This window comes from Drosophila tropicalis, unplaced genomic scaffold (genome assembly GCF_018151085.1).
Source record: "Drosophila tropicalis isolate 14030-0801.00 unplaced genomic scaffold, ASM1815108v1 contig_694, whole genome shotgun sequence".
NCBI lineage: Eukaryota > Metazoa > Arthropoda > Insecta > Diptera > Drosophilidae > Drosophila > Drosophila tropicalis.
Window position 1 is genome coordinate 660,657 of NW_027173176.1, and position 23,632 is coordinate 684,288.

The window sequence follows — 23,632 nt, forward strand, 5'->3', positions numbered from 1 at the left end:
AATGTCGATTTTCGATAGGTAGTCATCTGCAAAAGTGATTTGTGACTTTGCACATCTCTAGTCCAAGAGCACGCTGGGAAAAACGTAAACAAACAAAAATCCAAATAAATAAAGCAGTTGTTGTTAGGAATCTAAACAATGAGTGACACAGAAGAAACCAAGATCGAGACTGCTAAAATTGTATTTAAAAAGAAATCACGAAAGAATCTTAGGCAACGCAAGAATTCCGACGAAGATGACAAAGAAGAACAGTAAGTACAATAATAATTTGATTAATATGAAGTTAACTTACCAAACTCACTTTCAGGCTGACACTGGATGAGATAAAGGAGCGACAACGTCTGCGACAGCGGCCAAATGGTGTCAGTCTTGTGGGCCTGGCACTGGGCAAGAAAATTGCTCCCGAGGAGGAATTGGCCATCAAGGATCCGTTTAATGTGAAAACCGGCGGCCTTGTCAATATGCAGACACTCAAGTCGGGCAAAATGAAGGAACCCGATGATGCCTACGATGTGGGCATAGGCACACAATTCTCCGCCGAAACCAATAAACGCGACGAGGACGAGGAGATGATGAAATACATTGAACAGGAACTTCAAAAGCGAAAAGGTGGCGCAACGGATGCCGACACAGGCGGTGACAACGATGATAGCGATGCTCACAAATACCTGACACCCGAAGATGCTGCCCTCTATGCACTGCCCGATCATTTGCGCCAATCCTCATCACACCGATCAGAGGAAATGTTGTCCAATCAAATGCTTAATGGTATTCCAGAAGTCGATTTAGGCATCCAGGCCAAAATACGTAATATTGAGGCCACCGAGGATGCCAAGCAAAAACTTTTGCAAGATGCCAAGAACAAAAAGGATGGACCATCTCAGTTTGTGCCCACAAATATGGCAGTCAACTTCATGCAGCATAATCGATGTAAGTTTTGACCTGGTGACACATAGGAAAAGCTGTCTGTATATTAATTATTTCATCCACTCTTATTCCAGTTAACATTGAGGATAACAGTGAGCAGCGAAGACGAAGACGTGAGGAAAAAGATGGCAATAAAGCGGCCCATCATCAAACGAATCCGAATGGTGTCAAGCGGGCCACAGACGATTATCATTATGATAAGTTTAGGAAACAATTTCGTAGATATTAAGATTCCATATTTCATAATTTTAATTCTCTTTTATTCATTAAATAAAATTGTATATTGCGAACTTTTAAATGAAGGAATCACTTATGTATGTTTTTGACTAGCAGCGATAGCATAATTAAAATATGTAGCTATCTCTGTCTGATCCAACACTTTGATTTTGGAAACCATGCTACTCTCCGACCATAAGATCCAGGAGAGGTTGAAAGCAAGTGAGATAGCATGCATTTCCCGAAAAAGAAGAGTATTTCAAGAGGCCCCCCGCGTGCGTCTTGAGTGAATGCTGCCTTATCTCATACAATTAATATAACTCAAGGAACATCCCTGCGGTTAATTCCCTAAATACATTTGTAGTCACATAAAAAAAAATCCATACATTGGTTATCGTTTTATATCAAGTGAGAAAAGTCTTTGTTTTATTTCCAAATAAAGATAATGTATGAAAAGTGGCTGAAAAAATCATCTGCAAAGGTCATCGGTATTTCTTCTGTACTTTACAATCAAGAATTAGAATAGACCAATTCATATTCCAATGCGGTAGTCAACTAAAAATTAAAGAGAGAAAGCAATTGATTAGTTAAACAGTTAAGAAAATTCAATCAGTCAATGCTGCTAAGTATTATGTCAGTGGGAGATAAAGTAATTTCATATACAACGCATGACTGAAGCTCAATGAGATTCCTACTCATAAAAATCATCATAAAAAAATCCAACAAGAGATTCGAAATGCCCTAAACGAATAAAGGTGAATTACAAAAATATATTTTACCTTTAGCAAAAACAGTTCCTTTTCTTTCCTTTCTTCTCTATCCGTCAATCTGAAATGTTAAAAATACAAACATTTGATTAGTTTACACATTGAATTAAGATTAAACAAGTCTTTGTCTTTTTTAGTGATCAGAGGATTAATGTTTTCAAAGCAACGCATGACTGAGGCTCAATGAGATTCCTACGTAAAATGTTTCATCATTTGCGGTTAGATTTAAGTTTAAATGAATCTACGAACTTTTATTACCTTTTTCATTGCCAATTACTTCTGTGAGATTTTTTTTAGATGACTATCTGCAAAAATAAATAAATTGTTAACACTTTTCATTAAAATTTAATTTCTAAAACTAACCTTGAATTGAGTTGCGTTGCTTTCTCTTCTGAAATTAAGTTGCTGAAATAAAAATTATTATAGATAATTATTGAAATATCCCCGCGCCCTCCCTTTGCGACCATTCGTTTTTGTTTAATGGTTTTTTTAGTTTTGTTTATTATACCCAGACAACACATTTTGAAACGTTCATCCTTGCTCTCTAATCGTGTCAGCTTAGTTTTAACTCTATGTAGAAAATGTAAAACGCTTCGTTTCTGCCTGAAGCAGCTGTTTATATGATGCCGATCTTGTTGGCAATATCCAGAGCATCGTAGTCACGCGCCAGGCGCACATAAGCCTTCTTCTGACCATCGGGTCTGATCAGAATGTTAACCTTGGCCACCTTGATGTCGTAGAGCTTACGCACTGCAGCACGCACGTGGTTCTTGTTGGCGCGCAGGTGTGTGAGGAAGACCAGAGTGTTGTTGTCTTCGATCTTCTTCATGGCTGCTTCCGTGGTAAGTGGATACTTGATGATATTGTAGGCATCCATGCGGTTACGGGTTGGCACCGACTTCCTTGGGTATTTGGGATGACGGGGCAGCTTCAGAGTCGTGGGGCGACGGAAGTGCACGTTGGTGCGCACCTTACGGGTACGGGTACCGAATGCTCCCTTGATGATCTATACGACGGGAGTAAGAGTGGGAGGGAACTATAAATAAATGACATTCAAAAGCTGCGGGGATAGATTTTATCTTACCTTGGTCTGAACTTTCTTGGCGTTCAGGAGGGCAATAGCCTTAGCCTTGGCAGTTCCCTTGGTGGGCTTGGCACCGGGCTTACCTACTGGCTTCTTACCCTTGGCAGCAGCGCGAGCCTTGGCCGAGAGCTTAGCCACCACCGATTGGGGCTTCTTGCCAGCAGCAACCTTCTTCTTCAGATCCTTGGCCTTAGGCTTGGTAACCTTGACGGCGGACACTGATTTCTTTGCAACTGCGGGCTTCTTAGCAGCAGTGGCGGGCTTCTTGGCAGCTGGGGCAGCAGCCTTCTTGGGCGCAGCGGCTGGGGTCTTGGAAGTAGCTGGAGCATCCTTCTTGCCAGCAGCAGGAGCTGCGGCAGGTTTCTTCTGCTCTGGCTTCTTATCGCCGGACTTGGCTGCAAATACAGAAACACACGCACATTAGTAAACAGTCTTAAAATTTGGTGTGGGGATGGCAACAAATAAAAGTTAGGTTAAAACCGATATAGCCGATCGGCAAAGCTATGTCAAAGTGCCTCGATCTAATAAGTTAACACATTTCATTCAAATATTGCACCAACATGTTGTTAATTTACTCTTTGCCAATTGCGACATTACTGAACTACGCCAAGAGGTGTCTTTCTCGCACGTGGCCATACATGGGGAAATATTTTATTGTATTTCGCAGATAAATTAATGCTTTTACACATTTCTGTTAATATCCACGCACAGCACTTGCTTTAACCTTTCATTTGGTATTGTTTTCACACTTTTTTTGTTAAAAATTCTATTAAATTATCTCACCGGATTTTTCGGCTGGCTTTTTAGCTGGCATTTCTACGAGAAAAAGAAATGAAAAGGAAAAATATTGGGCAGTTGTCAAAAAGGCGGAAGTCTCAGTTGACAGTAGAGATGCCAGAAGTAATCGATAAGTGGCAACGCTAAGCGTTAACAGCACACATTGTGTGCGCTTAACAGCACACTGTACTATTAACAGCACACTGTACTGTTAACGGAAACCGTGAGAGAATAACAGCACTGATTGGAGTTCGACTCATCGGTTCGACCAGGCTTTTCTTATTGGGCATATTAAAGTAGCCAAAATGTATGTAATAGGCAGATAAAGTATATATGTATATGTATTCTGGATCAGGATCAACAGCCGAGTCGATCTAGCCATGTCTGTCTGTCTGTATGAACACCTAGATCTCAGAGAGATAGGGCGACCAAATTTTTGTAAATCGTTTTCAAATTTATTGTTGCTGGTGTTGCTGTTGCTGCCGTTAAGGTTCTGGTTGGGTTTGGTTGTTTTCGCAATAATTGTGCAATTTCGAAAACTCTTTGGTTTAGTTTCTAATCTAAATTTAATTCTATTACTAATTAGATTTTCACTTTTTTTTACCAGCATTATATTGCTGTTGCTGCTTCTGTTTTTGCTGTTGCTGTTGCTGTGATGATGATAGTGATGATGACAATTGAGTAGAGTTTGGTGTGGTAAATCTCATCTGTCCTCTAAAACTATTTTTGGCCATTTTATTGTAGTTTGTTGTTGCAGTGCTATCTACGATTCGATTGTGCTTGCTTGTGTTGCTGTTTTGATTATTGTTATTGCTGCTGCTGCTGTTGTTGTCATAAAATTTGTCGCTGTCTGCAGCCGCATTGCCTGCTTGTTGTCTTTTTTGTTGCTGCTGTTGCATTTGTTATCCCAATTTTATACTCATCATCAGCCTTACATCATAGATCATTCTGCTGCTGTTTACGCTCAATCGCTCAATCGCAGTCTGATTGAATAAAGTGTCATTGGGATTTAGCAAGGAATAAACGATTTATTTTAAATTTAAATCTAAAAACTAAAGATTAGCAATTGGTCAGCAAGCGCAGCCCGATTTTTGCCTGTACAGACGACTTTTAAAGTAATTTCGTAAATCTGCAAACAAATCAAACTTAATGAAGCAGAAATTTTGTAAGTAAAGCAAACAGACAAATGATTACCAAATGTTTGAGATTTCTCTGATGTTTGATGCGTCGCCAATTGCTCTGTTTGCGAACAATTTTTAAGGGTCTCCAAATGCTGTCTGACGGCCGTTTCAAAAGCCAAACCAGCCAAACGCTGGAAGAATTCTGTGACCTTAAAACCAGATCGGGCCGATAGAGACCAATACTCTGCTTGAATATCATTGGCCACCGTAATAGCCAAACGTTCCATACGTATGAATTCTTCTTTTGTCTATGAATTGGAATTAAACACCTAGGTCGTCATCTTTATCGACATTCAAATTCAATGGCTTACCAAGAGATCGGATTTTGTGCCCACTAAAAAGATCAAGGGTCTTGTGCTAGTATTATAATTGAGAGCGCTGGTAAGCCATTTTTTGGCCGAGTCGAGGGAATCTCGTTTGGACATGTCATATGTCACCACGATGACTTGAAAAAGAAAACTCTTTTACGAATGAATTTGCCAAGAATAATATGCGAAATCAACTTACCATTGGCATTGCGATAATAAGCACCTGCAATGCATTTAAATCGCTCCTGACCAGCCGTATCCCACCTAAGTAATTATGAATAGGTATTTAAAGAACAACTTTGTTCACAATATTCTCTTACATTTCCAGGCTAAAATTGTGACCCAATATATTAAAGTTTTCCAACTCGAAGTCCACTCCGATTGTGGCCTTGTAATTCGATTGAAATTTATCATAGCAAAACCTAAGAGAGAGAGAGAGAGAGAGAGTGAGAGAGCAAATAAGGAAGCGACTTCATTCAGAGTGAATCCCTTCTGCCAATTGAGTCCACTAACTAACCGATTGACTATGGCCGTCTTGCCCACCGAACAGTCACCCACAAATATGACTTTGCACGGTCTTAGCTTTGGTTTCCTTGGCATTTCCAGCTGATACCGCAACTGGGCATGAAAATCCTTTTCCCGACTCAACGGCGACTGCTCCGGACTGTAGGCCAGAGGCAGATGTCGCAAATGGGTGCGCAAATCTTGCAGTTTCATTGAGGGTGGCGGAGCAGGCACTCGCAATCGATGAGGCATGGTGAGCGTTTAACATCCAACTGACAGCCCAAATTGAAATCCAAACCGGAAAGCTCAAGCCGTCGTCGTCGTTGGTTCAAAGCCAAAGCAACTGAAACCGCAAGCCTGAACTTGGTGGCTTTGTTTGATTTGATACCTTTTGCCTAAGCCTATCTACTCAAGGTTTTGGCGGGGGCCACACAAAATACTCCAAGCCATTGCATTTGATAAGGAAAATAGGTAAATAGGGTCAAGTGAAGTAAGTTTAAGTGATAAGAATAAAGTTAAACTTGTTTCTATTTCGTTGGATTTAACGTTTCGTTTTTTTAGTGCTATCTTTGGAATAGCCAAAGTAACCAACACTTTTGACCTGTTGCCGTAGTTCTGGTTCCATGGCCAGAGCCTTGAAAATGGCTCGCTTGAGTTGTTTATATTGGAAATGTGGTGGAAATGGCATATCCTCAAAGGAGAGCATCAACAGATTGCCTTCTTCATTGCCCACGGCCAGCGAGCGGCCACAGTGGGTGAAGCGAAAGATTGTATAAGGAATTTTCGCCTCAATGGCCGTCGAGGAGACGGGCTTGAGTGTGCTATTCCGCAAATCCCAAATGTCCAGAGTGTTGCGACTGAGCGACACGAGAATCGTCGAATGAGTGCGACTCCAGCGGGCACAGTGAACCGGCGACAGATGATGCCGAAGTGTTATGATCGGCACTAGGATTCCTGCCAGCCAGATCCGTATGCACCAATCACTGCCGCAGGTTAGATACAATTTGGGGGACCAAGGCGAGAACTCCATGCAGACAGCGGGTCCCTCATGCACTTGACGCAGTTCCAAATGCTGTAGGGGATAATTCGTCGAGCACTTGTAGAGTGTTCCCTCATCGGTTAGGACATAGTAGATATCGGCATGAACCGGATCCAATACCAATTCCAGGCACTGTGGATGGCGATTGGCCTGCAGCGAGGCGGTCACCTGTGGCCTGTCAATGGGAATGCCCTCCAGTTCACCCTCGGCCCGCTGTAGACGCTGCTGCTCGAATCCCACCAGATGGGGGCTATTGATAAGACGGTATTTGGTAACAGCTCCTGTTCTGGAGATGGTCAGAAAAGGGGTTATCTCTTCGGGACTTCCCGCAAACCATTTGATGGCCATAACGGGTTCAAAGTGCGGCGAGGTAGCTCTCTCCGACCTGGCCAAGGGAGGCAATTCCGGGCGGGAAATGTCACGCACTTCGATGCTTCCATTGTGCAGACCAATGGCCAGGAGCTGGGGACAGGCCGGCGAGAACTGAACAGTGACCACGGGCACTTGGTAGTCATAGCAGCGTTCGGGGTTGACGGGATTCTTAATGTTCCACACATAGACATGGCCGCAACGTGGCAGTCGCCTCAACTTGGCGTGGCTATAGACACCATAGGCTACGGCCAGGATGTCGCCATTGCTGGGGCAGAAGCTAACATCGGTCACTGCCCGATGATGGGCCGACGAGGGCGGATTCAGGCGCCACAGCAGACACAGCCGATACCTGAACTTGACATCCTCGGCCAGGGGATCGGGCATGGCCATATTGCGATAACGTCGCTGCTGTGGCTCATACACATTGCTGGCCAGGATGCGCATGGTCAGCATGAGGGCTAGCTTGAAATTGGGCAAACTATTGATGGCCACAAACTGGTCGACACCGCCCACTCGATAGGTGGTGACTTCCATTTTCTTCTGACCCTGCACCTGGACACTGGTGGTCGATGTCTCCAGGTCCTGATACGTGTCGAACATCTCAAAGTTCGAGACATACGAGCCCACTTGTTGGGTAGTCAACCGCTCGGTATTCACCAGTCGCGACTTCTTCAGAGCTGTCAGGGTTTGGGTGTCCGCATCGACAGTGCGTCGCGTCTTGTCGGTGCCGGCGAGAAGTTCCTCGTAACGCTTATTGTCCTCTAGTACGAGACGACCCTCCTCACTGTCCGCCAGAGCCGTCATGCTGCGTCGCTCGAACAGCACCTTGGGCCTATCGATGCGCAAGAGAACCTTAATAAAGGGCATATTGGCTGCCTCCTTGGCGGATTTAGTTGGCCTGCGTTTTTTTTGTGGCTCCATCACGGCCACTGCCATTCCAGGAGCAGTCGCCGCTCCACGTCCAGGCTGCTTCTCTTCTCGACCCAGTTGCAGCTTACACAGATTGATCTGCAAACGGAAAAAGCAAATGATGCCAGCTCATAATGGACTCCAGTTAAGAATCACCTACACCCAGAGCTATGTCATCCAAGGAGGCTCTCATCACACATTTAGTACGATATTCCGGAGTGCGCAGCTTTTGCATCTGCAAATGCTGCTCCATGTCCGGCCGATTCGTTTTCATCAATGGATGATTCCGTATCATCTGGCTGAGCTGTTCAAAATCTTCGGAACGATAATCTTTATTCAAAATCCGCGACATCTTCTCTCAGTTCCAGTAACTCAATTTTGTAGCATTTGAAGACTTTGTTTTTTACTTTTGTTTTTGGTGCTTTATGTGCTAACATGGCAACGAAGCGTTACCAAACCAACTCACCCCAGTAAAGTGCACAGCCGATTCCCTCATCACCCAACTGACATGAACTGAACTGAACTGAACTGAGATATGTAATTGCATATTCATTGTTTCTCTTGCAATTGGCAAACAACAACAACAACTGGTAATTTGAATTTCATTAACAATCTTACACATTGTGATTTGGCATATAAATTTATAAATATTTATAAAGAAGCTACACCAAAAAAAGGAGCGAAGAGATCAATACGAAACATGCATCTACAGAAAAAGAAATACTCTTTCAAAAAATCGTATGAAATTATCAAAACTTAGAGACATAAATTTTCTATTTGATGACCCAAAACGTCCTTTAAAGTATTTGCACTTTAAAAATTAACTTAAATGGCTTAATTAATCTAAGAATAGGTGATCAAATTACATAATTTTAGTTAACTATAAGTAAAGATTATATACTCATGAATACATTCAAAGCTCAAAACTCCACAGAAAAGTTGATTAACGAAACGCTTTTTACCTGGAAACCCATTCTAAAGGGCTACAATTACCCAGGATATACCTTGGCACCTACTCGGAAAGGATTCTTAATAACCCATTGGCTCTGGCAGAACATTTTATTATGCAAACATCTTCAGACCACTCTATGGACTACTCTTAGCCATCCATTCATCCAATAAGCCAATTGCTAATGATTAAAGGATTTCTCCAATGTCGGTATCCTGGCTGGCTATGAGTGTAGGTCGGCAACAATTCTAAATATGCCAAGTGCTGTGACCTGTCACAGACATGACATGAGAGAGAGAGAGGAAACAAAAACTAAATACAAAACGAGAAGATTCGTTTTACAATTTGGTTGGCTTTTTTTTTTTGTTATATTCCAATTAGACGCGTACCGAAAAAGCAATTTGCCCGGCCACCGGCAATAGAAATGGGTCTTTAATTCCGCCACAATGACTGACAATGGGCCAAGAAGAAAAGCGAAAAAAACAACGAAGCAACTGGTAGTAGTAGTAGAAGTCGAAAAAGAAGTTGTTTATGTTAATTTGCTTTATGCTTCGCTACGCTGATTCGCTTAATGAACAACTGGCAGAGGACCAGGCCCATTGCCCATAGCCCATGCCTCCATAGCCAGGCCGAGCGGATCAGAGGCAGCTAGTGCAATATGTCAAATAGACAGGGAAAAAGATGAACAAGTCTTCCGCATGCGGGCCAAAAAGGCGAATTGCATGAGTTTTGTTTGGTCAGCGACAGGAACATTCAACGCATCAAAGCGTAAAGCAATACTCGTAAATGTGCAGTCCAAAAAATAAAATGGAAAGGGAGGGGGGAGGCAACCAACAGTCATTTAAACCGTTTGGGTTTATACCTTAGCAAAAATATAATATATAGACAAAGGATTTTTGCAAACAAATTTCAAAGGAAATTCCCAAATGACGTTAAAATATTATTACTTTAGGATAAAAGAAGCATTCTGACCTCTTTTTCTTCACTTAGTTGTGATTCTCAACTAGTTTCATCGTTTGAGATGGAGACTGTTCAATCTTTTGTAATGGAGTGAATATTGTAATCTAACGATTATGTTTGACATCAAGTCGACTTGTGTACATGATCCATGATTGCATGATCCAAAAAATATATCTCTGCTTTAAGGCTTCAATCCGAAACTAGTTCATTCAATCAAAATCGCGTGGTTCCTTAATCAAATGTTGATTGAAAATTCAACTATGCTGTTAATATATTGGTTAATGCCACCTTTTGGCAAGAGTATCGAAAGTAGCAACTGATAATGCAACAAATAAAAATGAAGTTCCTGGTTGTCTTCAAGTCGCCACTTTGCGTGCATTATGAACTTTGCACGAGCGAGCGAGCAAGCCAAAATGCGTCCACTTCTTGTTATACTTATTTCTTTCTTTTTGTTATTGGCTCAACGGGTAACGGGAGGGTGAGGCGATGGAAGGGTGAGGTAGGCGGCTAAAAACCAAGCAACAACAACAAAAACAAAAACATACAGCGATATGCAGCAGTGAGGCAAATTCACTGAACCGCCACCAACGCAAAGCCAGCGTCAGCAGCGACAGAGGCAGCGATAATTCTTGCCACACACACTCACACACAAACACACACACACACACTGGGCCGAAAAGTAAATTAAAAATATTTCGCCTAAACATATACGTCGAAATGTATTTCAAAAGTTTACAAAATGTATCAAAAATCCATAGAAATTTAAACAAAAATACAAGTATTATATATCGCTTATTCTGTGATCCAAGATCTGTGATCCAAGAGATTGATATTGTTATAGTTATAGTTGTCCATATAACAATATCTTTCTATATGAGTGAGAGGGAAGCTCAAGACGATCAAATCGTTGAACAAATTGGATTTCAAAACAGAGCGAGATCGACAAAATGAAAAGTATCTTGAATTCAATATATGTTCCAATGGGAAATGCAAATTTTCCATAACGAGTTCCTGAAAAACCGAAATAACTTCCCCATGAAGGCTGCTATTGAAAATGTTCAGGTTATGTTCAAGTCAAGAGTAAATGAATAGACAAAATATTGAGTAAACCTATAACAAAAGTTGAAAGACAGATCGGATTGTCGTATCTATTGATCGAAATTGATTTGCTGGCAATCGTTAATCCTTAATTGTTTGCATTTTACGAGCATCTAATTGTCCACACCCTCGAATAGTCATAAAACTTAACGGCTACAAGTTAGTTTCACCCTCCACCGTTCCCTTGGCCGCCACCATCTTCATTTCGATCGTCTTGTCTGGGTTGGGTTTTATCTTTAGATTTTAAGACCATTTGTTCAGTTTTGGCCCCGCTTCTCTCCCCCATTGGCGTTCTCGTTCATTGAGTGTTACAGTATTTCCTCCCTCCTCCCCTCTCGTTTTCTCTGTCTGTCTGTCTGTCTGTGTGTTTTGGTTTTTACACCTGTTTTATGCCTCCATTGGCCCCAATGTGCGCTGGCAACCGCCAACGCCAGCGCCAGCGTCTCTGCCGCTGTCTCTGCCTCTGCTGTTGGTGTAACATATTTTCTTTTTCATTTTTTGTTTGTTAATTTTGCTTTTTTTTATATTTTTTTTTTTTTATTGAAGCAACGCTGAGCCGTACCGTCAAGCAGACGCGTTTAAGCCATGCTCAGATATTTTAGTAACAACAAAACAAAAAAAAAGAAGCAAAACGCTGACTTTTTATTCGTTAATTAGCCGTCGTGAAGAGCAGAAGTGCCGGGAGTTTGAGTACGGGGCGTGAAACCGTCTTAACGGAAGTTCCACAGATCCGAGAGAGTGTTTTGCGGTATACATTTTTGCTTTGACATTTGACGATGACGATGACATTGAGAAAAGCACAAAAAAATTTAGAAAAACCCCATGAAGAAAATCGCTAAAGAAAAGAAAACGATGACAACAGCAAAAGCAACAGCAACAGCAGCAGCAGCAGCTCCACCAGCAACTGAAGAAGAAACACCTGAGCTAATCGTTCCATATTGAGCATAACTTTTCCTGAACTGTCGCTCCGGTTCAGTCACAGTCTTCATTTGTGACTCGCTTGGCTCACACACGTTTTTGGACCGGCCCAAACTGTCCGTCACCGTCTCACCCTTCCTCTGACTCTGTCTGTCCCCTCGGTTTGTGTGTGTGTTTGTTTTGTTTTGTTTTTTTTTCATTATTTTTTCTTTTTTTTTTTGTTGTGGTTCGGTTGCAGTTGCATTTAAAGCCGGCACGTGCTAGGTTGTACCTTGTTTTGGAAACCAACCACAACTCACTCACTCATTCAGCGGAAGGGCGCGTGCGCAGGTGGTTCTCACCCGGAGGGGCTTTGGAGAGACACTCAGTCAGTCAGTCAGTCATGCAGTCAGACAGCTAGTGAAACATTGAATAATTCGAAAATTATGCTAATCATTATAAAATAGCTTTTTGGTGTTTAACTAATTTGAGATGTGTCAAACGATTCACAAGATTTTGCAATCACAAGAAACACCCGCATAACTTAAAAGCGAATCCCATCGAAACCGCGACAATCTAATCGAAATCTAATCCATCGATCTAACGACAACTCAACGAAATGTTATTTTGGAAGCGTCTTTGTCGTCCCAATTCGACAAGTCGCAGGCAAAGTAAGTAAAGTTTTTCTTGTCATATTTCTATATAAATCAGTTGTACCACGCCCACGTGGCGCCTTATTTCATACAATGTAATATATAGAGAGAAATATATATATATGTACATATGATAAAACGAAAGCAAAATCAACCCAAAAAGAGGAGGGGGGAAAAAAACATTGTGAAAGAGAAAGAAAAAATGATGATTTTTGAATTTCGGTTTCGGTGCGCTTCTCATTTGCATAATTTGCATCTTAAAATTGTTTCGGTTTCTGTTTTTATTGACTGGTTTATTGATTTCATTTTGTGATTTCGTTTCGTATTCGCCACCAAGCCCATCATTGCCCATGCCCTAAAACAAAAATCTCCTAACAAAAATCTCCTTCTACTACCACGCCGCATAATAAATTACTATCAAATTTTTATCACCTACAAAAGACGAAGACCTACAAGAGTCCAGACTCAGTTCAGTCCATTCACAGTCCATATGCTTAAATGCCACAAAATAAAAAACATCTCATCCATCCCCAGGTCTCATTCAGAGCATAATGAATAATAACTTCGATATGTAAATCTATATCTTCTTGCCTCTCATTTCATAATCATTCTCACTGTGCTCCACCACCACTGTGTGTGTGTGTGTGTGTGTGTAGGCATAACAACAACTCACTGAGCATCATCATTATGATCATCTTTATCATTATCATTATCATCGTCATCGTGCTTAGCCAAAAGATTTATGAATGAGTTTAAGTGAGCTACCCCCCGCCCCCCATTGTAGACTATCCGAATTTAAATAGTCTCACATCAAGTATTCAATACAAAGCAACAAACAAGTTGTTTATATTAAAACAAAGAACACATAACTTATTATACTTGTTTATATTATTTGTTCACTTTTCATTTCAAAGAGTCCTTTTCACTTAAAGCAACTTTTCTTAAGGCTCTAACGGAAAATTGTGTAAATTGTATTGAAGCGAACTAGAAAGTTTAAATGGACGAGGAATTCCCAGCATTTATATTTGCCCTCTAGAATGATCAGCTCATCGAGCTACATACTTCATTCCACAAACCCTTTCCAAAATCTCGATTCTTAAGAGGACATCAAGAAAGTCTCATCCAAGGGGAAGAATCATCTAGAGATATCTAAGGATCTGTGGTAAAACTGTGACATTTGGGTGATCTAGAAATGTTGTACCCTTTCCCATTTCCATTGCCCACCCGCTCTTCAAATCCCAATGATCCTCTCAATTTCTCTGCTCACCCAAGTGGTGTGGCCCGAAGACAAGTGTCAATTCACATCTTGTTAAACATCAAGTAATCACAGAGATGTCCATGTTGAGTCGTGCTGGTGGTGCTGGTTACTATTACTTGGGCGCATCTCTTGTTGTGGTTTCCATTTCATTTCATGCTAACCATTTGCTTATTCATTTTCTGTTTTTGTTTCTCTCTATGGTTGTGTCTCTCTACCCTTTTTACAATCAATAAGCGACTATCTGTCTGAGGTTCACATTTTATTCTGTTTTTCTTTCTGATCAACTTGAGTTTGACTTGTGGTAATTTGATGTTAATGACAATCATCAGCAGCAAAACAAAACAACAGCAACAACATCGGCAGGCAAGTGACATCGACACCATGATACCTCTTCCTCTTCCTCCTCCTCCTTCAACTTCTTCTTGTGGCCCCATCTTCTCTTACCCTAATGCTTAACACGATTTCTGGACAATCTTTCTGCTGCCTACCTGACATAGAGTCCAGCAATGTTTGAGTGTGCGTGTGTGTGTGTATGTGACATTTTTATGTATGACCAAACTAAAAAACTCAAAAGTCAAAATCGTCGTGGCGCACATAATCGGCTTAGACCCTAAGACATAAGACTAAAAAACCAAGACCCGACTCTGTCTCAGAAACTATGATGAGCAGCATTTAGGCATTCTTGTTATTAGTAGTTCGTGTCTGAAGTCATCTGTTTTTCTACCAATTTATTCTCTCCCCTGCCTCCCCCGCCCCCTATCAGTTAGGGGGAACTCAGTCTTTTCACTCCTTTTCGAAATGCCATCAAGTTGCATGTTTTATAGGCAGTTTTGGTAACGCATCGTAAAAAATGAAAACGGCCCCGGTGACCGGTCGGTCGGTGTCGAGCGATATCAAGAAATGAGTTCAGCGTTTTGTTGTGACACTTTTATGGGTCTCCCCCACTCCTTGCAGGCCAGCACTCCATCTCCACTCCCCCGCATCCATAAATTTATGCTTTCCACTTAGATTTTGATGTCTATCAATAGTTTTGAAAATTCTACCAATATCAAGGATCTCTTTGCCTCTAACCTACTTTACTGACCCGCTATAACCGATAACCAATAACCAAGCTCCCTTTTCTCCTTTTCCCTCTCTTTCTCTGTCTCTTCCTAAATTCCTCAGTCAGCTAAAACTGCTCATAAATTACAAAACCAAAAACAACAACAACAACAACAGAAACAAAAAGAACTGCACCTACACCATCATTATCAGCTTGTAAATAAAAAGACTTTATCAAGCATTAAGCCTTTGGGCCACAGGCATCCTCCCTGCCCAATTCCAAGCCCATTGCCCATGCAGCAGTCCCAGACCCAGTCACATCCTTGGCCAAAAGGAGGAGTCGTATATCTGCTTTGGCCTGAAACCAACTCTCTCACCTAATAACATAAAAGTTAACGAAAAGAAAAAAAATAATATAAGGAAAACGAAGGGACTGCGAGAGGGGGGCTGGAGACAGGCAAGGCAAATATTTTTATTTATGATTTTACAGATCAGCATATGGCTCAATAATTTTTCCGCACAGCAACAACATAAAAATAACTTTCAAATTATCCTCCACCCCTCATCAAAGCCCTCTTTCTACAATGTTTACTCCTTCCTCTCCCCTCTCCCTCGCCCCACGTATTAAGCCACATTCACCTTTAGCTGCTCCTTCTTTGCCTTTGATTTGGCTGGGGCCAGAGCGTTTAAGTAAGCCAATTTTGAAATTATTGGCGGGGCTCTGCGTATGCAGATAATCGTGACCTGCTGCTCCACACACACACACACACACACACACACATACACACACACACCTCCACCTGGTTGGTTGGCCAATAATTCAACCAACTGAAATACCAAAACAAATTACTGTGCGAAAGTTCTTAGAGAGACAGAGAGAGATCGACTGAGACTGCAAGAGAAGACCAAGATCTAAGTAGATTTGATGAGATGGCAATCCATAGATCATTCCATTGATCTGCTCCCTTATCATCATTACTTTTAATTGAATTACTCTATTTTGAACTATGGAGTGAATAATTTTTGGATATCAATTTTTGTTTTGTTTTATTTTTTATGTGATGTATCCTTACTATATGTGGGTTAATATTTGGTTCAGGTTAATATTTTCCCATAAATTATTTGGCGGCTGAGAGAAAATTACTTTAAAATTTATGGCATTCGTTCGGGGGGGATGTGTGTGTGTGTGTGTGTGTGTGTGGAATCTCTGAACTTGGCCCTGTGATATTGTGAGTGTGTGTTTTTGTTGTTGTTGTTTCTTACACGCTGATTTGGCCCTTTTATTTTTGCAATTTATGTGTGCAGCCTGAGAACAGGTAGAGTTAAAGACTCAAGGCTTAAGACCTGAAGCTCGAACTGAAGCTGGAGCTGGTGCTTTATGCCTTTTATACGTGGCAGTGATATCCACGAATAACGTGTTTTTTTTCTTTTTTTCGTTTTTCGGCTGCCCCAAGTGGGCGGGCCATGTTGGCTTGGAAAGTTCGCACGATTGATGATCGACCTGACACACACCACACACACGCACGCGCACACACACACACACACACATACACACTAATAAATGGAGTTGGAGGATGGATGATCCAACAACTGCAACGCAGTGCGCAAAATGCAACTTTAACTTGAGCGACTGTCAGTTGGACTGACAGTTTCGATGACGCCGACCTGTCACCGCACTGACATAGCCATTTATGTAATTACACGCGCGCGGGCCTATCACAAAGCGATCGCCATCGTCCCAAACCCACTCCCTTCGCACCCAAATCCTCCCGAACAAACCAAACCAAATGAAACCTCTTCCAAGCCCCCAAAAACACCGGGGACTTGTAATTATTTTCTACTTAATCTTCATCACAAGTGAAACATGTCGAAAAGTTAAGCGAATGACGCCCAGCATACGAGGTATAAGCATAACTTCCCTCTCCTACCTCCCAGAGAGTCATCTTGTTGTCCCCCCACCAACCCCTCCTCCAGCCAACGCCAAAAAAGGTTACACACAGCAGGCGGGTATAATGCATTTTTGTTTCCCCGTTCCCAATGAGAAGAACTGATTCGAAATCGGCGTGGGGGAATTGGCCATGCTCTCCAAAATAGGGTTGGATAAATCAGTCAAACTTTCGTTTAACAATTAACAATTTCAAAGTGAAATTATCAATGAAACATAATTGATTTCAAATTACAAATTCGATGTGCTTTGAAATGTTTATAAAACCTAACTCTTTAACAATTGCTGATTCAACAATGGAAAAGCCTATGAGAAGGTTTCAATCATAAAGTAAAGTGGAAATCTCCATGGAAGAGTTTTAAGTAGAATCCAATTGATTAAACTGATGTCCTGCAACCCTGTGTCTGTGTGTATTTCAAAGTCATGCAAAGAGATTAAGAATGCCATCCACCTGCGCTCCGAGATCTTACTCTGTCTCTCTCTCTCTCACACCATCCCTGTTTCATCTTATGCCGTTTCTCTCAGGTGTAACTGGCATATCAGGTGTTTAGGGTCTCGCAAACAATCGCACCGCATGCAGATTGAATGGGACGTGATCTTGCCTTTGGGCACAGTCATCCTTCCACTACCTCTCTCTCTCTCTCTCTCTCTCTCCTTCTCTGCCCCTGTGAGTCAACCTCTGACCGAATTTTTAGCGATAATTATCGGCTGGCGTGCAAATATGCGGAAAGAATTCCCCACTCACACACACACGCACAGACTCCCACAGAATCAGTTGTTTTGACTGTGTCTTTAAATGGAACTAATTAAATTTATTTTTGGAACAGAAAGCGTTAAATTTCGCCAAAAGCCATGACCGTATATTACACACATGTGTAAGGTAGTGTGTGTGTGTGCCCATAATTGGGGCTTGTAAATCTACTCGGTATCGCCCACAACACACACACACACACACACACAGAGACATCTAAAGCAACTCTAATATGCAATCCAATTGGGGCACAAAAGCCAGGTAACAAGGTATACTTTTCCTGCTCCTCCTCCTTCCCCCACATCGTTCTCTTCATCCACCACTCTCTTATTCACATTCATTCTCCGCCCTCTCTTCCTGCCCGTCGTGCTACTTCCATTCCCATTTTGCAGACTTCGCACTGATTTAGTGTCATATGAACTTGTAAGTGAAGATTATGTTACCAGAATTAATTGCAGCCAAGGTGAAGGTAACAGGCTGAAGGCACACCGGCGCACGGCACAAGGCATAAGGCAAAACCGTTCTGATTTTGATTCTGGTTCTGTGGTCCTTCCTTCCGTTTGTCCCTCGTTGACAGCACGTGCTAAAGTTGTTGTCCCTCGTCTCCCGGCCCTGGCCCCCTTTCACTTGCCACTTTCTGGGCGCTGTCTGTCGGCCTTTATTTTTTGTTTCTTTGCCTTCGCTGCTGGTAATTTTTATAATTTAATTGAAAAAATGACAGGTTTTACTTTGAGTGGAGGGCGTTGAAGCCTTAAAAATGCTGGCAATTGATGCGATATTGATTTTATATAGTACTTCCACTTATACATATATGTACATATATGTACACTGAATATTCATGTACTGTATAAACACATACATATGTATGTATATGTTAGTATGCAGGAAGTTCCCCCTTTTGTCCTCATGTATTGGCACTTTAGTCAAGTGTCTTTTTATCATGGGGTCGATGATGATGGTGCAGGTGCCGCCGAGATTGGATGTCGTAAGCAATTTTTCCTCATTGGGGTTGTTGGTTACTTAAACAAAAATTATTGCACAAATTATAAAAGTAAATGAATTAGCTTAGACACCAAAACCTTTTGACATTTTGCCAAAAGTTCATCAACATTTCCTTGCTTTATTCAAAATTGTTTACTTTGTGAAAAGTTTTCCATTCAATTTGATCATGTCCTTGTGACTTTAAAGTGTCTTTGGCTTAATTCTTTCAATTATGCGGCTAGAAATGGCAAACAGAAATCTGCCGTAGCTTTTCCTTGCTCTAAATTAAAGGAAATGCTAAGACTAATAAAAATCCAATAATAGTTAAAGTAAATTGACTTTAAAATCCTGGCTGTTTTGTATGCAAACCTTTTATGCATTTATATGTGTGTGATTTGGCTAACCAAGCACCCACATACACACAGACACACAGATGCTCAGCTCAGCATTTTAAAGACAGAGATTCCTTTATTCTTTGTGTGCCTTGATAAGGAAGAATTCATAGCTTTGGCCAGTTTCATGTTTGTGCATTCCTTTTGATGCACATTAGATAAATATTCCATATTTCTGGCAGCAGCAGCAGCAGCAGCAGTAGAAGTAAACAGACTTTGCATACATATTTGCCCAGCAACAACTAAACCAATCAAACAAATATTTGAGTTTCGATTCAATATTCAACTGGGTGTGTGTGGCCAATGTGGCCGCAATTCCGCAATACCCACAATGCCAATGCCCAGCAATCACCACCGAAAAAGAAAGAAAAAAGGAACAGAAATGGAAAACACAACCTCAGCGGGTTGATGCCATGCCACAAGCAAAAGAAAGAACCACAATATGCACCACACACAAAAATACATACATACATTTGACATACATATATTTCCCTACAACAATGGCAATTCTCTGATTTCCGTATCCATATTCGAATGGAGATGACAAAAATATGAGAGACGAATATTTGAAAAGGTGAAAAATTCGCAACTTGCACATTAAATTGTAACCCATTCGCAGAGGCCGCGGCATGGCAAAAAGTGTAGAATAAAAATGTTACCATTAAATGGGTCGTCGAGTGGAAAAAGTGAAAAATAAGCGGTGCTTGGTTGACGCCACTGCAAGCACTGCGGTTCTTAACCCTCACCCACATCGCCACACCGCCACCCACTTGGTCCAAAGTCAATTTAGTTTAAATGTAGCCTAACTTAGGGCGCTGACGCAACTCTAAAGAGACCTTGGGCTCGGCTCGCTTCTCGTAATTATGTAGGTACCTAGTAGTAGGTGGTGCAGGGAAAATGGCTTGAAAGAGAGTTGTTGCTGCAACCGCATATGTTGCAAATTTGTTTGGATTCAGTGGGATGAAAAACAATTACCATATGCCGGGAACGTGCATAATATCCAAGCCAGCTGGCATTTTCATTTTTACCCTCCGCATCCACAGAACACACCCACCGATACAAGTCAGCAACAACCACATCTACGCCAACACCCACACCCACACCTACACCTATATGACATGCCATGTAATCCTTTTCGAGAAATTGTTTAGATTTTTTTAGCTCTCCTACAATCATATATGTATATGCATATGTATATGCATGTACACATATGTACATTTATGCGTTTATAACTACACTGAGAAAAATGTATGATACATACATACATATATGAAATGAAATAATCAAATAAGACTTATTCTTCTTCTACTGCTGACTGCATCTTGCTGTCCTTGTCCTTGTCGAATCCTTCCAATTCTCTTCAAATTCAAAGTTCTTTGAGTCTCAGACTACTGACGAATTCAACATTCAAGAACAGCTCTAATATATAGTTTTTGATTCGAACTAAGTAAACTTTACAGCTGAGAGTAGAAAATAAACATTTGACTCACTTAAGGCAATTACTAAATACTGACTGGCGGAAGTTGGAATATATGCTCTCAGTGTATGCCTCGCTTGAGTTGCTACTAAAGCTTTAGCTTCTGCTTTTGCTTTTTTCTCCATTTTTGTCAGCTTTCTGCTTTCAGTTACTTCCTTGAAACATTTTTTTTCCGCCTGGTGTCTTAGTTTTATTTTTGATAATTTTGTTTGTTGCATTTCTGAGTGAGGGAGTCAGAGGAAAGGAGAAAAAGAGGAGAGAAAAAACACCGGATGCCAAGGCATATTTGATGAGCAGAAAATGTGTGTTTGCTCGGAAGTATACACACATACATACATACATATGTACATGCATAACTCACTTCTCTGAGTCTGCGATAAACTTTCGATTTGACATGCAATATATGGATACCCTTTTTTGCTTCGAAAAGGATCTTCAAACAATAGCAACTCGAATGAACTTTATGGCAGCGACCTTCAATGGCCTCATGGTTCCTCTTCTCGTATATATACAATTGGCAAACTTTTCCCTTTCCTTTTCCGGGTTGTGGACCGGGGCCGGGACCAGCGATTAATCACCATTGAATAGACTAGAAGTGAATAAGACCCTCCTGGACATACAAAAGCCGCAAACTAACTTGCCAGGCAAGTAAAGTGCAAGTAAGCGAGAGTTCGAGAGAATATGATGAGAGCAGACAGCGACCCCAAAAACAAAGGCAACAAACAGAAAAGAAAAAAATAAAGAAATAAAACAACAACAACACGAACAAGGGGCCCAAGCGCGTGCCTCACTAGTCTCCACTTGGAGCACCAATGGTAGCAAGCACCAACAGAGAGAAGGGTGCAAAAAGGAACACAGCATAAGATGATGAGAAACTTGAGCGTCAAGCAGGCAGAAGCTTTAAGCCGCTAAATTGTATCGGATTACAGAAAATTCCAAGCAGAAATTCCTTCCTCCACAAGAGGCGGTGGCGAATGGGCAGGCGGGCGAACGGTCGGATGGCCGGGCGGTTAGGCAGGCAGGCAACAGGCAAGGCAAGGCAATCCCCCAAGCAAAAAACCTAAAACCCAAACCCGAATCCGAACCCGAACATACAAACCCTAACCTAACCGGGATTGCCCCGTTCTCCCACTTTGCATTTGCAGTTGGTATGTTAATGAAGGTGCTTCAACCGATGGTGGAATCGTTGGCGTGGGTGTCGCGTCATCGTCATCGTTCGTCCTGCTGCTGCTGCTCGACAACTATGGCAAAAATGGTTGCAGGGCAAATGCATAGAAACGGAGTGATGTGGATGTGGATGGATGACACACAAGTGCTGCTAGGCTCTGAACCCGGTGAACCCATACTCGAATCTCAGTCAACGAGCGAACGAACCAACGAAACAAACGAAGGAACAACAAAACTAACAGAGAGACTGTTGAGAGGAATTATGAAGGAATAAATCCAGCTTAAACCAGGGAAATAATCTTAACACACTTTCAAAATGCTAAAACCATGAAGAAGATGATCATGATGATGCTGCTGAGAATGATGACGATGATGATGATGATGATGATGATGATGGTATTGATGCAAATGGAAATGAAAGCCTTACAAAGACAATCAATAACCTGCCATCTGCAATAATATCAGAAGAAAAACAAAAAAAATACCACCAAAATACGCGAAGAGCTGCTCAACCAAAAATTGCAGACAATTTGCCTAATTCGCGCTCAACGCCCGCCTCCAAAAACATACAACAACAACAACAACAGCACCAAGTCAAACCAAAAAAACAGGATAAGCCGCATTCCCTTAACCGTTTTTCAGGGGCAGAAATTGCTGCGGTTTGTTTTTTTCTCTTTGCATTTTTGGATTTTGGCTAAGGCCACTGCGATTATTGTTTGCGGCTTTTCAATTGCCTTAGCAGCTCAGCTCCAAAGTGCAGCTCACCTCCGCCCGCTTCCCACCACTCGCTCCCTCCTTCGACTTCTCCTCCGCCTTGCTGCTCCTCCTGCAAGTGGCTTTGCCAGTCAGTCATCATAAGGTGAGAATATAATAGCGCAATCGTGAGATGCGTGACTGCAATTGCCCCTACGCCTGAAACTCACTATTGCACTGTGGTAACAAACTGTTCAAGTCAGCTCAACTACAAATCGAAAGGGAAACGGTGAAAAGGAGTCGGCAGTTTTCCCTTTAAGAACCATTTTAAATGGATATAAGCCAGTACTACTTACCTGTAGATGGAATTAATTTTCAAAATTATCATCTTCTTTTCCAGTGTTTTTTCTGTCAAAAAAATAGAAAATAAAATAAAAAAAAGGGAAAATTATTAGAATCTTTGGTTGAAGAACTAATCGAAATTTCTGATTATTTTCTTACGACTATTTGAAAAGAAAATTCTTGGACATTCCATTTAGCTGTTTACTTTTGACATTTTAGTCTAGACTAGAGTAAGGTTTAATATCATTTGCCTAGCCTACTTTGTGGCTTTGCATAAATTATTCATTTAATGCCGTCTCCAAACCACTGTGATGACTCTGAATCACTATGTGATCAGGCCATGGCTTTTGGTTTGGGGTTTTTTTTGTTGGCTTTTGGCTTTGAGACCCAAAACTGATAAGCAGCCCAAACAAACAAATAATAATACACGATTTGTGGGCCGGGGCAATGGAAATTTTTCCTCTCGTTTTGGTTGTCTTTGATTGAGAGACGCGAGCGCGTTTGGCTTTTAACTAATTGAGCCTTATTTGTGAGAGGCTTTGCCGAGGAGGAACGGACAGAGAGTTGGCTGAAACTTGCAGACATGTTTCCTGTTGCTCACCAAAAGGATTCGACTGCCACGTCTGTCATTTAATTAAAAAACTAAAAAGAAACGGAAGAGAGCACCAACGAGCAGATGAACGAAGGCGTAAGGCGGAATGAAAATGAAAAGTTCATGTTAAGAAAAGAGGGGAGAAAATAAAAAGGGATCCTCCTCCAAAAGCATTTTGCGGAAAATTAAAAGTTTTTTCGCCTGTTTTGTGTCACACACATGTGTGTGTTTGTGTGTGAGAAACAATTTGTACATTTGAACATTTGTCTGTCAGACACAACAAGTTCTACTGCTGCCAAATGAGTTTCGAGCCTTTCGTTATTCATTTGCTAGAAAGACAGAGAGAGAGAGA

General features: G+C 41.5%; 4 protein-coding genes and 2 non-coding genes across 6 annotated transcripts; 1 reads left to right on the forward strand and 5 right to left on the reverse strand.

The window, feature by feature from the left end:
• The first annotated feature begins 43 nt into the window (after positions 1-43).
• On the forward strand, positions 44-1,225 carry LOC137579430 (splicing factor C9orf78). The gene is made up of 3 exons (XM_068293203.1): positions 44-251; positions 308-930; positions 1,002-1,225. The coding sequence occupies exons 1-3, from the start codon at positions 139-141 to the stop codon at positions 1,154-1,156; spliced, it is 891 nt and encodes a 296-aa protein (XP_068149304.1). The 5' UTR covers positions 44-138; the 3' UTR covers positions 1,157-1,225.
• A 542-nt stretch (positions 1,226-1,767) lies between these two features.
• On the reverse strand, positions 1,768-1,866 carry LOC137579487 (small nucleolar RNA Me28S-Am2634). The gene has a single exon (XR_011032829.1). It is a non-coding gene; the product is annotated as a small nucleolar RNA Me28S-Am2634 (small nucleolar RNA).
• Positions 1,867-2,035: 169 nt separating this feature from the next.
• On the reverse strand, positions 2,036-2,136 carry LOC137579489 (small nucleolar RNA Me28S-Am2634). The gene has a single exon (XR_011032830.1). It is a non-coding gene; the product is annotated as a small nucleolar RNA Me28S-Am2634 (small nucleolar RNA).
• A 244-nt stretch (positions 2,137-2,380) lies between these two features.
• Positions 2,381-3,933, reverse strand: RpL23A (ribosomal protein L23A). Its single transcript, XM_068292801.1, has 3 exons — positions 3,778-3,933; positions 2,995-3,389; positions 2,381-2,916 (listed from the first exon to the last, which is right to left on the reverse strand). Exons 1-3 carry the CDS (start codon positions 3,806-3,808, stop codon positions 2,527-2,529), a joined length of 816 nt encoding a protein of 271 aa, XP_068148902.1. The 5' UTR covers positions 3,809-3,933; the 3' UTR covers positions 2,381-2,526.
• Positions 3,934-4,779: 846 nt separating this feature from the next.
• On the reverse strand, positions 4,780-6,048 carry RabX5 (RAS oncogene family member RabX5). Its single transcript, XM_068292558.1, has 6 exons — positions 5,778-6,048; positions 5,581-5,682; positions 5,460-5,524; positions 5,264-5,397; positions 4,966-5,200; positions 4,780-4,900 (listed from the first exon to the last, which is right to left on the reverse strand). Exons 1-6 carry the CDS (start codon positions 6,014-6,016, stop codon positions 4,842-4,844), a joined length of 834 nt encoding a protein of 277 aa, XP_068148659.1. The 5' UTR covers positions 6,017-6,048; the 3' UTR covers positions 4,780-4,841.
• A 151-nt stretch (positions 6,049-6,199) lies between these two features.
• Positions 6,200-8,476, reverse strand: LOC137578934 (dynein axonemal intermediate chain 4). Its single transcript, XM_068292557.1, has 2 exons — positions 8,245-8,476; positions 6,200-8,183 (listed from the first exon to the last, which is right to left on the reverse strand). Exons 1-2 carry the CDS (start codon positions 8,434-8,436, stop codon positions 6,306-6,308), a joined length of 2,070 nt encoding a protein of 689 aa, XP_068148658.1. The 5' UTR covers positions 8,437-8,476; the 3' UTR covers positions 6,200-6,305.
• Between the last annotated feature and the right edge of the window lie 15,156 nt (positions 8,477-23,632).

What these genes read in the sequence shown, in the direction of transcription:
- RabX5 (XM_068292558.1), bottom strand. Translation starts at nt 6,016, where the DNA reads ATGCCTCATCGATTGCGAGTGCCTGCTCCGCCACCCTCAATGAAACTG. An exon ending in CACAATTTTAGCCTGGAAAT is followed by an intron (nt 5,525 to 5,580) that starts GTAAGAGAATAT and finishes ATAATTACTTAG; the next exon opens with GTGGGATACGGCTGGTCAGG. An exon ending in AGAGAAATCTCAAACATTTG is followed by an intron (nt 4,901 to 4,965) that starts GTAATCATTTGT and finishes ATTTGTTTGCAG; the next exon opens with ATTTACGAAATTACTTTAAA.
- LOC137578934 (XM_068292557.1), bottom strand. Translation starts at nt 8,436, where the DNA reads ATGTCGCGGATTTTGAATAAAGATTATCGTTCCGAAGATTTTGAACAG. An exon ending in TGGATGACATAGCTCTGGGT is followed by an intron (nt 8,184 to 8,244) that starts GTAGGTGATTCT and finishes TTCCGTTTGCAG; the next exon opens with ATCAATCTGTGTAAGCTGCA.
- LOC137579430 (XM_068293203.1), top strand. Translation starts at nt 139, where the DNA reads ATGAGTGACACAGAAGAAACCAAGATCGAGACTGCTAAAATTGTATTT. An exon ending in GAAGATGACAAAGAAGAACA is followed by an intron (nt 252 to 307) that starts GTAAGTACAATA and finishes ACTCACTTTCAG; the next exon opens with GCTGACACTGGATGAGATAA. An exon ending in CTTCATGCAGCATAATCGAT is followed by an intron (nt 931 to 1,001) that starts GTAAGTTTTGAC and finishes CTCTTATTCCAG; the next exon opens with TTAACATTGAGGATAACAGT.
- RpL23A (XM_068292801.1), bottom strand. Translation starts at nt 3,808, where the DNA reads ATGCCAGCTAAAAAGCCAGCCGAAAAATCCG. An exon ending in AAAGCCAGCCGAAAAATCCG is followed by an intron (nt 3,390 to 3,777) that starts GTGAGATAATTT and finishes CTGTATTTGCAG; the next exon opens with CCAAGTCCGGCGATAAGAAG. An exon ending in CCAAGAAAGTTCAGACCAAG is followed by an intron (nt 2,917 to 2,994) that starts GTAAGATAAAAT and finishes CCCGTCGTATAG; the next exon opens with ATCATCAAGGGAGCATTCGG.